We start from the raw sequence: 12,919 nt of genomic DNA, 5'->3' as shown, positions 1-12,919 counted from the left end.
CAGGAGAGAGAATGCTGCTTTAACACATGAAGCATATACTTCTATACAACCAGAGGAGTCGCCCCCTGGTGGTCAGGAGAGAGAATTCAGCTTTAACACATGAAGCATGGACTTCTATACAACCAGAGGAGTCGCCCCCTGGTGGTCAGGAGAGAGAATGCAGCTTTAACACATGAAGCAGAGACTTCTATACAACCAGAGGAGTCGCCCCCTGGTGGTCAGTAGAGAGAAAGCAGCTTTAACACATGAAGCATAGACTTCTATACACCAGAGGAGTCACCCCCTGGTGGTCAGGAGAGAGAATGCAGCTTTAACACATGAATCTTAGACTTCTATACAACCAGAGGAGTCACCCCCTGGTGGTCAGGAGAGAGAATGCAGCTTTAACACATGCATCTTAGACTTCTATACAACCAGAGGAGTCGCCCCCTAGTGGTCAGTAGAGAGAATACAGATTTAACACATGAAGCATGGACTTCTATACAACCAGAGGAGTCGCCCCCTGGTCAGGAGAGAGAAAGCAGCTCTAACACATGAAGCATAGACTTCTATACAACCAGAAAAGTCGCCCCCCTGGTGGTCAGTAGAGAGAATGCAGCTTTAACACATGAAGCATAGACTTCTATACAACCAGAGGAGTCGCCCCCTGGTGGTCAGGAGAGATAGTGCAGCTTTAACACATGAAGCATCGGCATCACTCGGCTGAACCAGAGGTCGCCGCCTGTTAAGCCGTAAACACAGCGCCGCCTCAAATAAACAACCACGACAACCAAAACAAACGGCCGGTGTTTGTTTGAGAGTTTTTACGCTCAATTACGTCTTCTTTCCTTTTTTTAAACTACCCGCGCTTATCGGCTCGATCTCGTGTCTTTATTGTTATTTCGTCAAATTAAAGAGATTTTAAAAGCCTGAGAGATTTGAAACAGAAGTCCCCCTCGGTATTATTTCAAGGCCGCGTAAATATTTGGCCCCGAATATCCGAGCGTGCCAATAACACTGCACTCTGGACCGTGCTCTTATGTTTCCAGCGGCAACAATAACTTCATCCACGTCTCCGTACAAGGCGGTGATGACTGTTTACGTCGACCTCGGCTCCATTTATGGAGAACCGCCTCGATCCGGTGGCGAGCGGCGAGTCTGTAACCTCAAGGACGTGCGGCCGCTCCCGACGCGACCGTCACGGGTGAGAGGATTATTTAATTCCCGATGCGCGGCGAGGTCGGGGTGTCGCCCGCCGGGTGAGCCTCAAGGTCTTCTTTATCGCCTTTGTTTTTTATTTCAGGGATTTTGGGAGTTTTTGCAGCTTCGTGTTCATAAATGGAAAACCTGTGTTGCTTTTAATAACATCAACATTCATGTTGGAGCACATGTGTGTTATTATGGGCTGTTATGCATTACACACACTTAATGTTCATCAGGTCATCAGGTCAGCGAGTTCCAAGGCCTCACACCTGCTGCTCGCTCATATCACAAGTTTAATGATTAAATACAAGTTACTTACTTTTACAAGTTATGTTTTTTTATCTTACAATAAAAAAAAATTAAAAAAGCTTCCGTTCTCACCATGCCGATAGTTCATGTGTTAAATTCTCTCTCCTGACCAAAAAAGAACAAACCTCAGAATTAGTAGAATAAACTGAAAGTTTTATTTTCTTGGAGTTGATTTGTTTAAATCTTAACACAAATAATTGGGCCTCCGACTGGACACAAACTTTAACTCCTTCAACTTTAAATCTAATCCCGGAGGCTATTTGCTCATTTACCGTACGAAGTAAGACTTATATACAACCAGCGCCTCCTCTGGTTGTATAGAAGTCTACGCTTCATGTGTTAAAGCTGCATTCTCTCTCCTGACCACCAGATTCTGCATCAAGGTCCTCTCGTGTCATGTTCAGCCTCGTATGCTAACTGGTGCCCCCCCCCCCCCCCTGGGGACTGAGATGGGAAGATGATTGCATCCCCTCCCCATTTTCTCTGGTTGCTTCTTCTTCTTCCTCCTCCTCCTCCTCCTCGTAGGGATAACATACTCCTCTTGTTTGGATAAGTTAATGCTGAGATGTCAGCCTCGGATCTGATGTGTACCACCTGCCTTGGCCTCGGGATGACCTCGTCCTCCAGCTCCCACTGCAGAGACATTCCAGTGTGTGTGTGTGTGTGTGTGTTGGGGGGGTGGGGGGGCTGTGTTTACACTGCAACAGATTGGCCTGCTCTCTCTCTCTCTCTCTCTCTCTCTCTCTCTATCTGCTTCAGTAGTGGACCTCAACACGCCGCCCCCCATCCACAGAGCGTCGAACATGAAGGTCTAAATTCTTGTAATATCCTAATTCCCCGCAGACGGGGGCCATCTTCTCTTTAGACTCGGGGGGGGGGGTCCAGGTCATCCAGATGCCAGGACCCTCCCACCGACGCTGTGCGAGGAGCTCATGTGAACACCGTGACCTCGCCGCGTCACGGCCTTTAAATGAATCGGCGCCGTACATTTACAGGTTTTTTTTTAAGTGCGCGTAGTTTAAAGACTTATTTTGAAGTTCTGCTGCAGTCGTCACAGTTTACGCTGGAAGACGACGTTCCTATCAAATGAAACGCGCTGACAGGAGACCCTTCAAGAAGTCTTTTAGCTCAGATGTCAGTCACTTAAAGAGTCTGTTATTATCTGTCAATCATATTACTTCGTTATTTATAATACTTTCTTTTTACTATGTGTCCCCGCTGCGGGCCTAACCTAATAATTATCTTATTTTAACTCATAATATCTTATCTTTGTTTCTTTTGTGTGATACGATAAACTTGTTTTAATGCGATCGTTCGTTTGTATGAAGACAGACATTATATTCTGAGAAATATTCTAATTTAGCTTAGCTTGTTGCTAACCTCCACAGCTTGAAGGCTTTAATATATATATTATATATTTAATAATATAAAGGGCAACACCTTTAGAGAGATAAAGAAATGGCCAAAAGTTAAGTATGTATTGGTTTCCACTGTATCTACTAAACAAGAATATATTTCGTATTTTTCTTAATCATGGCACTATCTTTGCATTATTTGGGGATTAAATAGCACCATTTTTTATGATTTACAACAGAATGAATTCCATCAGTGAACACTATCGCCATCTAGCGGTCGATAGAGGTAATAACACTTTAGAGGGTACCGAACTGGAATCTGAAACTGTACCTACATACACACACATACAGTATTCATCTTGACATATGATTTATACCAAAACTAAATTAATAATATTTGTTCCTTTTTGTCCAAAAATATGGCTTCTATTTTTCTTTTAAATGTTTAATTTATTTAATTGAACTCAACAATTACATATCCAAAGTTGTATTACTGACTGTTTGTTCTTGTTTATCTTCTGACAGATTTAGATTTTATGAGAGTAGTTTAATTTTTGGAAATACAGAATCACATTTGATAAATAAAAAAAAGTTGGAGGCCGAGCGTGAGATTTATTAGGAAACAAATCTTTTAAAATGGATTTTTTTTTTTTTTACTTCAGGACAAATTACAAAAGGAAAACATGTTTTGCTCTTTTGAGTCACTGAACATGTGACTAAAGGACTGACGGCTCCACCATGTGATGAAGAAACAAAACAGCAAGTAAACATATTATATATATAAATGATTTAAGACCAGCTTTGATATGAAATTGTACAAAACTTGGTGAATCAGTTAATAATTAAAGTTGGGGACTGAACTAGTTGTAGTTTAATAATTGTGTCTGTCCCATTTATATGGATGAGATCAGGTGATTAAAGAAAATTATTATCATTTTATGTTTTACTTTCTCAGGTGTAAAATGTTGAAAACGTTTTAAATAAAACACATCGACAAGGAATCAGACAACACGTCCATCAGTTTACAAACTTTTAATATAAAAGACAAAACACAGGAGGAAATGAAACTAATTGAGATGTTGCTCATTTGTCCTTCTCCCTCTGCTCCTTCTCCTTCTTCTGCTTCTCCGTCTTGGCCTCCTCCGCCTCGTGCTCCTTGACGAGCTCCTCCACCTCCTTCTGCTTCAGCACCTTGATTTGGGTTTTCCCGTCTTCTCGTGTCAGAGTGGCGATCTCCACTGAAACGGCACAACGGCGTCGAGTTATTCTAACGCCAAGCAGTGAAAACACTTCCTGTTGGCTGAATACTGAGTGACTGTTGACTTCCTGTTGGCTGAATACTGAGTGACTGTTGACTTCCTGTTGGCTGAATTCTGAGTGACTGTTGACTTCCTGTTGGCTGAATACTGAGTGACTGTTGACTTCCTGTTGGCTGAATACTGAGTGACTGTTGACTTCCTGTTGGCTGAATACTGAGTGACTGTTGACTTCCTGTTGGCTGAATTCTGAGTGACTGTTGACTTCCTGTTGGCTGAATTCTGAGTGACTGTTGACTTCCTGTTGGCTGAATACTGAGTAACTGTTGACTTCCTGTTGGCTGAATTCTGAGTGACTGTTGACTTCCTGTTGGCTGAATTCTGAGTGACTGTTGACTTCCTGTTGGCTGAATACTGAGTGACTGTTGACTTCCTGTTGGCTGAATTCTGAGTGACTGTTGACTTCCTGTTGGCTGAATACTGAGTGACTGTTGACTTCCTGTTGGCTGAATTCTGAGTGACTGTTGACTTCCTGTTGGCTGAATTCTGAGTGACTGTTGACTTCCTGTTGGCTGAATACTGAGTGACTGTTGACTTCCTGTTGGCTGAATTCTGAGTGACTGTTGACTTCCTGTTGGCTGAATACTGAGTGACTGTTGACTTCCTGTTGGCTGAATTCTGAGTGACTGTTGACTTCCGGTATTATAAAATAATTATATTATAAAAGAAAAAAAGATGTAACCTGCTGCACTTGTTGGTTTTAAAGAAACGGTGATAGAATTAAATATATAAATATTAAAACAGACAAGTATTGATATATATTTATCGTTATTATTATATTACATCTAGAATTGAAACAAATTAAAAGATCAGTAAATTTGTCGTTCAACATCAATATTGTATTCTTATTTCAAAAAAAACATTACAAATATATATATATATAAATAAATTAACTTTATAGTTTAATAACATTTTACAGGAATTACAATTTTTAACGTAGTAGTAACTTCTTTACATTGCTGCTATATCAACGCTCTGAACGTTGCTTTTTGCTCCTTTAAACATGAGTTAAGATAAAGTCTATATATTATATATATATAACAGTTAGAACCAGTTCAAGGCTTTGAGTCTCACCTTTCTCCGCCGAGAGTTTACTGACGTCCATCGTCTTGTTGAGGACTTTGACGGCCAACGCCAGCTTCATCTCGCCCTCTTTGAAGTCCTGCTTCAGCATGGACACGGCCGCCTGAGGTCAAGAGGTCAAGCATTAGTCAAGAGGACACATTACAGGAGAGATATGAAGAAGGAGAATAGATTATATTTGCATCGCACTTTTAAAAAAGGAACTCAGAGGCACTTTACAGAGATGTAAAAACAGAAAAGATAAAAACGATAAAATAAAGGCAGAATAAAACAAAAACATCCATAACGAGCACCACAGGCTAAAAGCAGATTTAAATAGGTAACACATACAAATAGAATATACTAGTACATATAATATATAAATCCATTCTCATTGGCTCAATCCGGGGTCGGGTAATAATAATACAATAATAATAGTATATTCATCCCCAAAAAAACACATCCAACATCAGAAGCCCTCATCTTGGTCCAGCTGGACTCGTTTTGAATTAGATTATTTTTTAGGAGAGTTTAAAAACAGGATTACGGACTATTAGAAACCCGGGTGACGACGTGATGTCGCAACTCTGCTGCTTTCACGTGAAACCTCTTGACTGGCGCTTTAAGTCGGCCAGGGACCCTTCAGACGGGAACCCGGTGAAATAATGGCCGACTAAAACCAAACCAGACTTGTAAACTCACGGCGCTGTTGTTGCCGATGCAGGTCGCCTTCCAGCCTCCGTAGTTGCCACTGGGGTCACTCTGGTACAGCTGGAAGCCGTAGTGCTGGTCCCAGCCCATGTAGAGCAGAGACACGCCGAACGGCCTCTTGCCTGTCGGGACAAACACACGGCGTCACAGAGAGCCACGGACCCACCCGGAGGAATCCACGAGGAAGGAAACAGGCAGCCGACGGGACGCCCGAACGGCGGTGCGACTCGCCTCCGAACTGCGTGTACGCTTGTTTGATGTCACACAGCGCCGTCACCCGCTGCTCGCAGGGGATTGGCTCCTGGTACTGCAACAAATACCTGAAGAAGAAGAAGAAACGGGTCGGTGAATCGGACCAATTCCAGTCACGGGATGCATCCTGCTGCACGTTCCAAGAAACGGTGATAGAAAATTATATTATATTATAAAATAATGAAATATGAAAAACAGGATTTTTTTTAAATTTTGGGCAAATTATTCATATATTAAATCGAGAATGTATATAAATAAATTAGTCGTCCTACTTCCAATATTACTTTCTTATTTATAACAAAATGTTACAAGTAAATATAATATATATATTTATATATATATCTAAATAAATGCACTTTATAGTTTAATAACATTTGACAGTCCGGAAATGCGTCAACAAATATACAATCTGTACTTACAGACGTGTACATTTAAAAGGTTCTGGTATATAAATAAGACGTATAGCATTTTTACTATTTTGTTCTCCCTCCGTTTATTACTTAAATTCATTATTTTTATATTTAACCCTTTAAGGGCACTCATTGAAAAACGTTGAAATTCAAAATGTCAACACTACGGTGCTATTAGAGGACATATCAATACTGTTTTACTGTTGTGACATTTACATTTTTTTATTGTTTCTAGGTAGAAAATCAACATCAATAACGTTCCCACGTATGGTTCCTCGCTCGATAAAGGTAAAGATGAGTCTCTGAAACATGCTGAACATCCACAGACCTTTTGGGACACCCCCACAACCTGAAACTCACCTCTGTGCGATCAGCCGCAGCTCGTTGGCGTCCGCCGTGATTCCAGCGACGCTGCAGGCCAAGTCCCTGAAGAGAAAGACACGCGAGAGATCCGCCTCAGCCCGGCGGAGGGTTTCCCCGCGGCTCGGTCCACTCACTCATTGAGCTTGTAGATCTTCTCGGAGAAGAAGACCTCGTCCAGCAGCTTGTGGATGTTGCGTCTCTCCGCCGCCAGCAGCACGCCGTCGTTGGCCAGAATCCCCAGGCATGTTCCGGCGTGACCGACGGCCTCCATCGCGTACTCCACCTGGTAAAGGCGTCCTGCCAAACGGAGTCACGACAACAGTGTCGACTAGAAGGACGTTCTGAAAGCGGGCTCTTCGCAAATGATGGAAAACAGGCTTCCGGACGCTCGTGAATTAAGTTATCAACATTTAATGGCAGGAAGTGTCAAACAAACATTCAAGGCCTCACGATCGTGGTCTTCATCGTCCTCGGTCCCAGTGGAAGAACACGCTATCTCTAATCCACAAAGTCTTAGACTCAAAATCAGCCAATCCTCACCCTCAAAGGTGAGTCCAGCCTTTAACACCTAGTGATTGGTTCAAAGTTCCGCTAGAACAATGAGGGGTCGAATGTCACTATTTTCACAATAAGAGTCCCGTCTTGTTATTGTCCGCATTAAAGTCACTTTCACAATAAAAGTCCCGTCTATTATTGTAAGTCACTTCACGGATTTTAACCGGCTTCGTCAATCTATAATACTAACATACAGTCACTCTCATGCAACATATTAATTCTTGCCATTTACATTTGCATAGAGTAAACATTACCCCTATGCTTCATAATACATTAATAACAAAAACCTCCCTAATATTTCCTATTATAAAATCTTTCTATATGTATTAATTTATAGCATAAGGCCTCTGCACATGTTATCAAAATAAACTATTACAACCTAACACGACTGACAACACACTGACCAACGGGAGAAGCCAAGTAGCAGGAAACAAATAATTGTAACATACGGTCCATTGTGGTCATGAAATGTTTTCCACTGATGAGGGTCGATCAGATCAAAGAGTTTCATTGACTTTGTGTGTGAAAGTTAAAGAGATGACGTCATCGTGACGTCTCCCATGTCAACAAGGCCACATCGAGCACATTACAGGACAACATGCACACGAGGTAGAGGATTTACAATATCATGATTTGGCGCAGTAATAATGTTTTTTATAAAAGTTACTTGCCTTCTGGAGAAAATATGGTTGTTCGGGAATCATATCGACGAGACTTCACAACAAATAAAAACAAAAACAGATATGAGCCGGCAGAAACAAGCAGGAACGTGATTATAAGAGCTCCTCGCCATCTTTTCCCGTCGCTCAAACTGTCACTGCAAAAATAAAACAAAAGGTTAAGAGATCCAACCAGCAAAAAACAAAACAGTGAGAATAAGAAGTTGTTTCTGTATCAACTGGATACAGAAATAAACACATTCCTTCCCTACGATCTGAAGAATATACACACGAAAGAAAGTCTCTGTTGATGTTTTTGCAAGGAACGCTAAACTCACAACAGCACGCAACGTTTAGGATCCACAGACCCGAAGCTAAGCTAAGCTAAGCTAGCAGCTGCTGAATGAATCTGCAGTCTCTGAGCGTGCTAGCCACCTAGCTAGCTAGCTCACAGTAGAGGCAGTTCTCTGGCTTTACGCAGTCAAACTGCACTTACATTCTGATATTCATGATGTAATAACACAATGCTTTACTAAAGTATAACATTCTAACACTTTACCTGGCGGGAAATGGGTATAAGTTAGCGTAGCTTTCCAAACAGGCCGACAGGGCTAGCTACTGCAGTTTGATGTGGCTCTCACGCGCGCCGGTGAGCCCCACCTACTCCGTCTCTGATTGGCTGACGCTCGTTGCTCCCATTGGTTGGAACTCGTGCGGAAGGAGCAGTTGAAAGCGATATAACGCTGACCTGTGGGTGGCAGCAAAGCACCGCAAAGCAGTCTGCGTGGCTGGATTTTTAGAAGGAGAAGAAGAAGAGGCTGTTGTGTGATTGGTTGTTTCAGCCACGTGCTTTTTGAATGGGAACAGGAAGTAAGCCGACGAACAAGACTGGTAGCTAGCTAGTACGTCGTTACATTATGTATACAAGCAATTGAAGGACGCTATTCAGAATTATACATTTATATATGTATTTATATATTTTAATCGACTGATTGACACGATGCTCAACGCCTGACACAGATTCCGCACGTGACCGTGTAATTAATAATAAACACCTGTCCGAGGAGGTAAGTGCTCGCTAACGACGTGTAACCTCAGGGCTAGCTCAGCGTTAGCTGTCACGAGCTCCGAGCACGCGAGAAGTCCTGTTGACTACGTGCACGATTTTATTTATGGATTATTATTAAAGCACTCCGGTGTTTGTCTTTGTTTGGACTTAATTTACTTGGTTTCACATGAAGTGTTGTTGCTCGGGAACACGGTGTCCTCTGTCCGGGGGGTCGCCGATGAGGGCCAAAACAAACCGGCGACTCTGATGTTTAGCCAATGGGACACACATGTAACATAGCAGCACATGTAACATCAAAACATGTAACATCAACAGCAACGTGGCTCGAAGAGGATCGTATCGTTGGAATAATTCGCCATTTAGCTCGAGCTCGTTTTTCCTTCCGCGTGACCTTTGAACTCGCACAAAGATAACGAGATCAATATCGTTGCTCAAGGAGAAGACGGTCGGGCCCTGGAGGGGTGGAGGTCTCCATGTGAGAGGACACCGTGTCATCTGTCAGAGTTCTCACGACCTTTCTGTTACTGTTCTGTTCGTAATCATCATTTAATTTGACCAGTTTGAGGTCGTTTCAAACCAATGACAACATTGCTTGTGTTGGATGATATTTGCAACTAATGCAAAGTATCCATCTGCTAATATGCAAGTCGAATGGCTAAATGCGTGTTTTAAAAACATCTTTTATGCATTTTAAACAAGCGATTACGTTTCACGTCGGCAGTATTTAGGTTGAATTATCTGACGATACTCTTGTTATCTTTAGTGAAGGAAGGTACTGACCCGTACTGTTCACCTGCAGGAATCAGTCTGATGAGGGCCCGCCTCCAGCTGTCAGGATGCAGCAGAACAGGAACATCCAGATCATCGAGTGGGAGGACCTGGACAAGAGGAAGTTCTACTCCTTCGGGGTGTTCATGACGATGACCATCCGGGCCACCGTCTACCCGGCCACGCTCATCCGCACCCGGCTGCAGGTGCAGCGGGGCCAATCCCTCTACGGCGGCACCTTCGACGCCTTCTTCAAGATCGTGCGGGCGGAGGGCGTCCGCGGCCTGTACCGCGGCTTCATGGTCAACACCTTGACGCTCATCTCGGGCCAGGCGTACATCACCACCTACGAGCTGGTGAGGAAGTACACGTCCCGGTACTCCGACAACAACACGGTCAAGTCGCTGGTGGCGGGCGGCGCCGCCTCCCTGGTGGCCCAGAGCGTCACGGTGCCCGTCGACGTCGTCTCCCAGCAGCAAATGATGCAGGGCCTCAAGGGCGCGGAGCACCTCACGCGCTTCCAACTCCACCCCGACGCCGGGAAGTCCAAGAAGTTCTTCGGCCAAACCAGGAACATCATGGCTCAGATTTTTGCCGCCGACGGTCTCCGTGGCTTCTACAGGGGATACGTCGCGTCTCTGCTCACCTACATCCCAAACAGCGCCGTCTGGTGGCCTTTCTATCATTTTTATGCAGGTAAATTTGCGGAAAAACATGTTTTCTAAACTATTCGCAGCGTCAAAGACCTCATTGCTTGTGTTTACAATCGTGTCTTTAATGTCCGACAGAGCAACTCTCTAAGCTGGCTCCCAGTGACTGCCCACATCTCCTCCTACAAGCCATAGCCGGACCTCTGGCGGCGGCGACCGCCTCCACCGTCACCAACCCCATGGACGTGGTCCGGGCCCGAGTTCAGGTGCGTACCGAGCGTCAACGGACAAACTCAATGGAAGTGGAGCGGAGGAATAATTGATGGACGCACAGAAGCGAGGCTCTAGTCTGAAGGTTGAACATTAACCGATTGTAATAAAACATTACACGGCATCGTAAAACATGTTTCCACACTACGATTCACAATGGAACACATACGGATGTGTTACTCCTGAAAGCTGGAATTACATTATAAACAATATTGTGCATGTTGTGATGACACCAGCAGAGCAGATCAACAATAATCTACATGAGTTGAAATAATGTAATGTAACCTACTGTTTGTTTGTGTGTGTGTGTGTGTTCTCGCCCAGGTGGAAGGCCGGTCCTCCGTCGTGGAGACCTTCAGGCAGCTCCTGGCGGAGGAGGGCTGCTGGGGTCTGACCAAAGGACTGTCGGCGCGCATCATCTCCTCCACGCCCACCGCCGTCGTCATGGTGGTCGGCTACGAGACGCTGAAGAAGCTGAGCCTGAGGCCGGAGCTGCTGGACTCCAGACACTGGTAGACCAGGTAGACCAGGTAGACCAGCACGTGGAGACACTGGTAGACCAGGTAGACCAGCACGTGGAGACACTGGTAGACCAGGTAGACCAGGTAGACCAGCACGTGGACCATGTTTCAGCCCCGGAGTCGAGACTTCCTGTCAAACCACTGGATTAAAAAGAGGTTTTATTTAAAATACCGAGTCACGGGTACAATCCGGAATCAGGCCACCGAGACACGGAACACCGTCGCGGCCGACCCGGGTTAAACCCGACGCTCTAGCCCGGTTGCCGTGGATACGAGTGGACTTGATGCTTGTATGACGCATTCACATCCGCAGTAAACAAACCGTAACTGCTGTCGATCTCCTCTTCTTTTAAAAATCTGAACAATCTGCTTTTTGTTTTTTAACGTGTGAAAGGAGAAGAAAGAAATAATTCATCATGTTTATCATCTCTGCGTCGTTGGTATTTATTTTATTGACCCTTCGCTAAGTCCGGCCCCTCCAGCGCCGATTGGCCAATCCTAGCTCATCATTATCACGTTTTAATGATTGTAAAAGTGGATGAAGGGGAACATCGTTCTTTATCTTCATCGTCTGGATCTCCAGGAGATGTCGTACTTCACTTTAACTTCCGTCTTTATCTTTTTAGCCTCATTTAAAATGATGACTCAGTTTCACAGCCTGTATATTTTCTTTTCTCTGCCTCCTTCCCCCAAAAGTTAGATATGTATTCAGGAAGTGCGGTTAGTGACAGTGTGGGCTCCATGGTAATGCAGCTCTGAGGGGGGCGGGGCTTCGCGACAGGGTCAATAAACTGTTGGAGTGTACACTGCACAGACAGTCAAAATAAACACGTACGGGACAATATTTAATCCTCATTCGTGTAACATACTTGTGTGCTGTGGAAAATATTTCAGTGATTTAAAACTGGTGATTAAATGAATTTAGGAGCAAAGCGCACGCCGTTTCCCTCTAGTGGCGGTAACCGGTAAGACTTGTGATCTGTGTAAATAATGGTCGTCAGGGGACGAGTCATAGCTAATCTATTTTCTGTTTGAGGATTATGACCACAGGAGTCAGTGTCTAAGAGTTTTATTCCTTTTGTTTGATGGATTTGAGTTTTGTTGCTTTTGTAACAAAAATTTGGAGAAAAATGTGAAAATAAAATTGTATTAAGTTTAAAAATGAGATGCTATATCGAGGTATTCGAAGTTGCTTCTGAGTATTTATTTTATCAGAAAGGATGAATGTTTTACAGTGAACCAAATAATTAGGGTACATTTAACAGTGAAGTAATTTAGATAAAGTAAACATTTTGGGATAAGTGCTGAATAGAAATTAAACAGCTTCATTAGATCATCTGAAAACCACGAGACACGGAATTCTTTTTTAAAAAGACATTAAAGACGACAAGGTCTAAAAACATTCAGGGACCTCGAGCTAAAGGATAATACTCGCCGTGTGTACGTGACACGTCAGATACAAAGAAG

The 12,919-nt window shown here is 43.7% G+C and overlaps 2 protein-coding genes across 3 annotated transcripts; one reads left to right on the top strand and one right to left on the bottom strand.

Annotated features, from left to right (window-relative positions):
* Positions 1 to 3,863: 3,863 nt before the first annotated feature.
* Positions 3,864 to 8,822, bottom strand: LOC130192471 (proteasome subunit alpha type-4-like). Its single transcript, XM_056412492.1, has 8 exons — positions 8,734 to 8,822; positions 8,187 to 8,332; positions 7,095 to 7,257; positions 6,958 to 7,023; positions 6,167 to 6,255; positions 5,927 to 6,057; positions 5,237 to 5,348; positions 3,864 to 4,084 (listed from the first exon to the last, which is right to left on the bottom strand). The coding sequence occupies exons 3-8, from the start codon at positions 7,229 to 7,231 to the stop codon at positions 3,930 to 3,932; spliced, it is 690 nt and encodes a 229-aa protein (XP_056268467.1). The 5' UTR covers positions 7,232 to 7,257; positions 8,187 to 8,332; positions 8,734 to 8,822; the 3' UTR covers positions 3,864 to 3,929.
* Positions 8,823 to 9,079: 257 nt separating this feature from the next.
* On the top strand, positions 9,080 to 12,617 carry LOC130192367 (solute carrier family 25 member 44-like). Of its 2 annotated transcripts, XM_056412304.1 has the most exons (5): positions 9,080 to 9,241; positions 10,043 to 10,707; positions 10,800 to 10,927; positions 11,256 to 11,494; positions 11,537 to 12,617. In XM_056412304.1, exons 2-4 carry the CDS (start codon positions 10,080 to 10,082, stop codon positions 11,445 to 11,447), a joined length of 948 nt encoding a protein of 315 aa, XP_056268279.1. In that variant the 5' UTR covers positions 9,080 to 9,241; positions 10,043 to 10,079; the 3' UTR covers positions 11,448 to 11,494; positions 11,537 to 12,617. The 2 variants fall into 2 exon arrangements, with proteins under 2 accessions (XP_056268279.1, XP_056268278.1); XM_056412303.1 differs by having other exon boundaries at positions 11,256 to 12,617.
* The last annotated feature ends 302 nt before the right edge of the window (positions 12,618 to 12,919 follow it).

The sequence above is a fragment of the Pseudoliparis swirei genome, chromosome 4, assembly GCF_029220125.1.
Source record: "Pseudoliparis swirei isolate HS2019 ecotype Mariana Trench chromosome 4, NWPU_hadal_v1, whole genome shotgun sequence".
In the NCBI taxonomy this organism is placed as follows: domain Eukaryota; kingdom Metazoa; phylum Chordata; class Actinopteri; order Perciformes; family Liparidae; genus Pseudoliparis; species Pseudoliparis swirei.
This window is presented reverse-complemented; position numbering and strand designations above follow the sequence as displayed.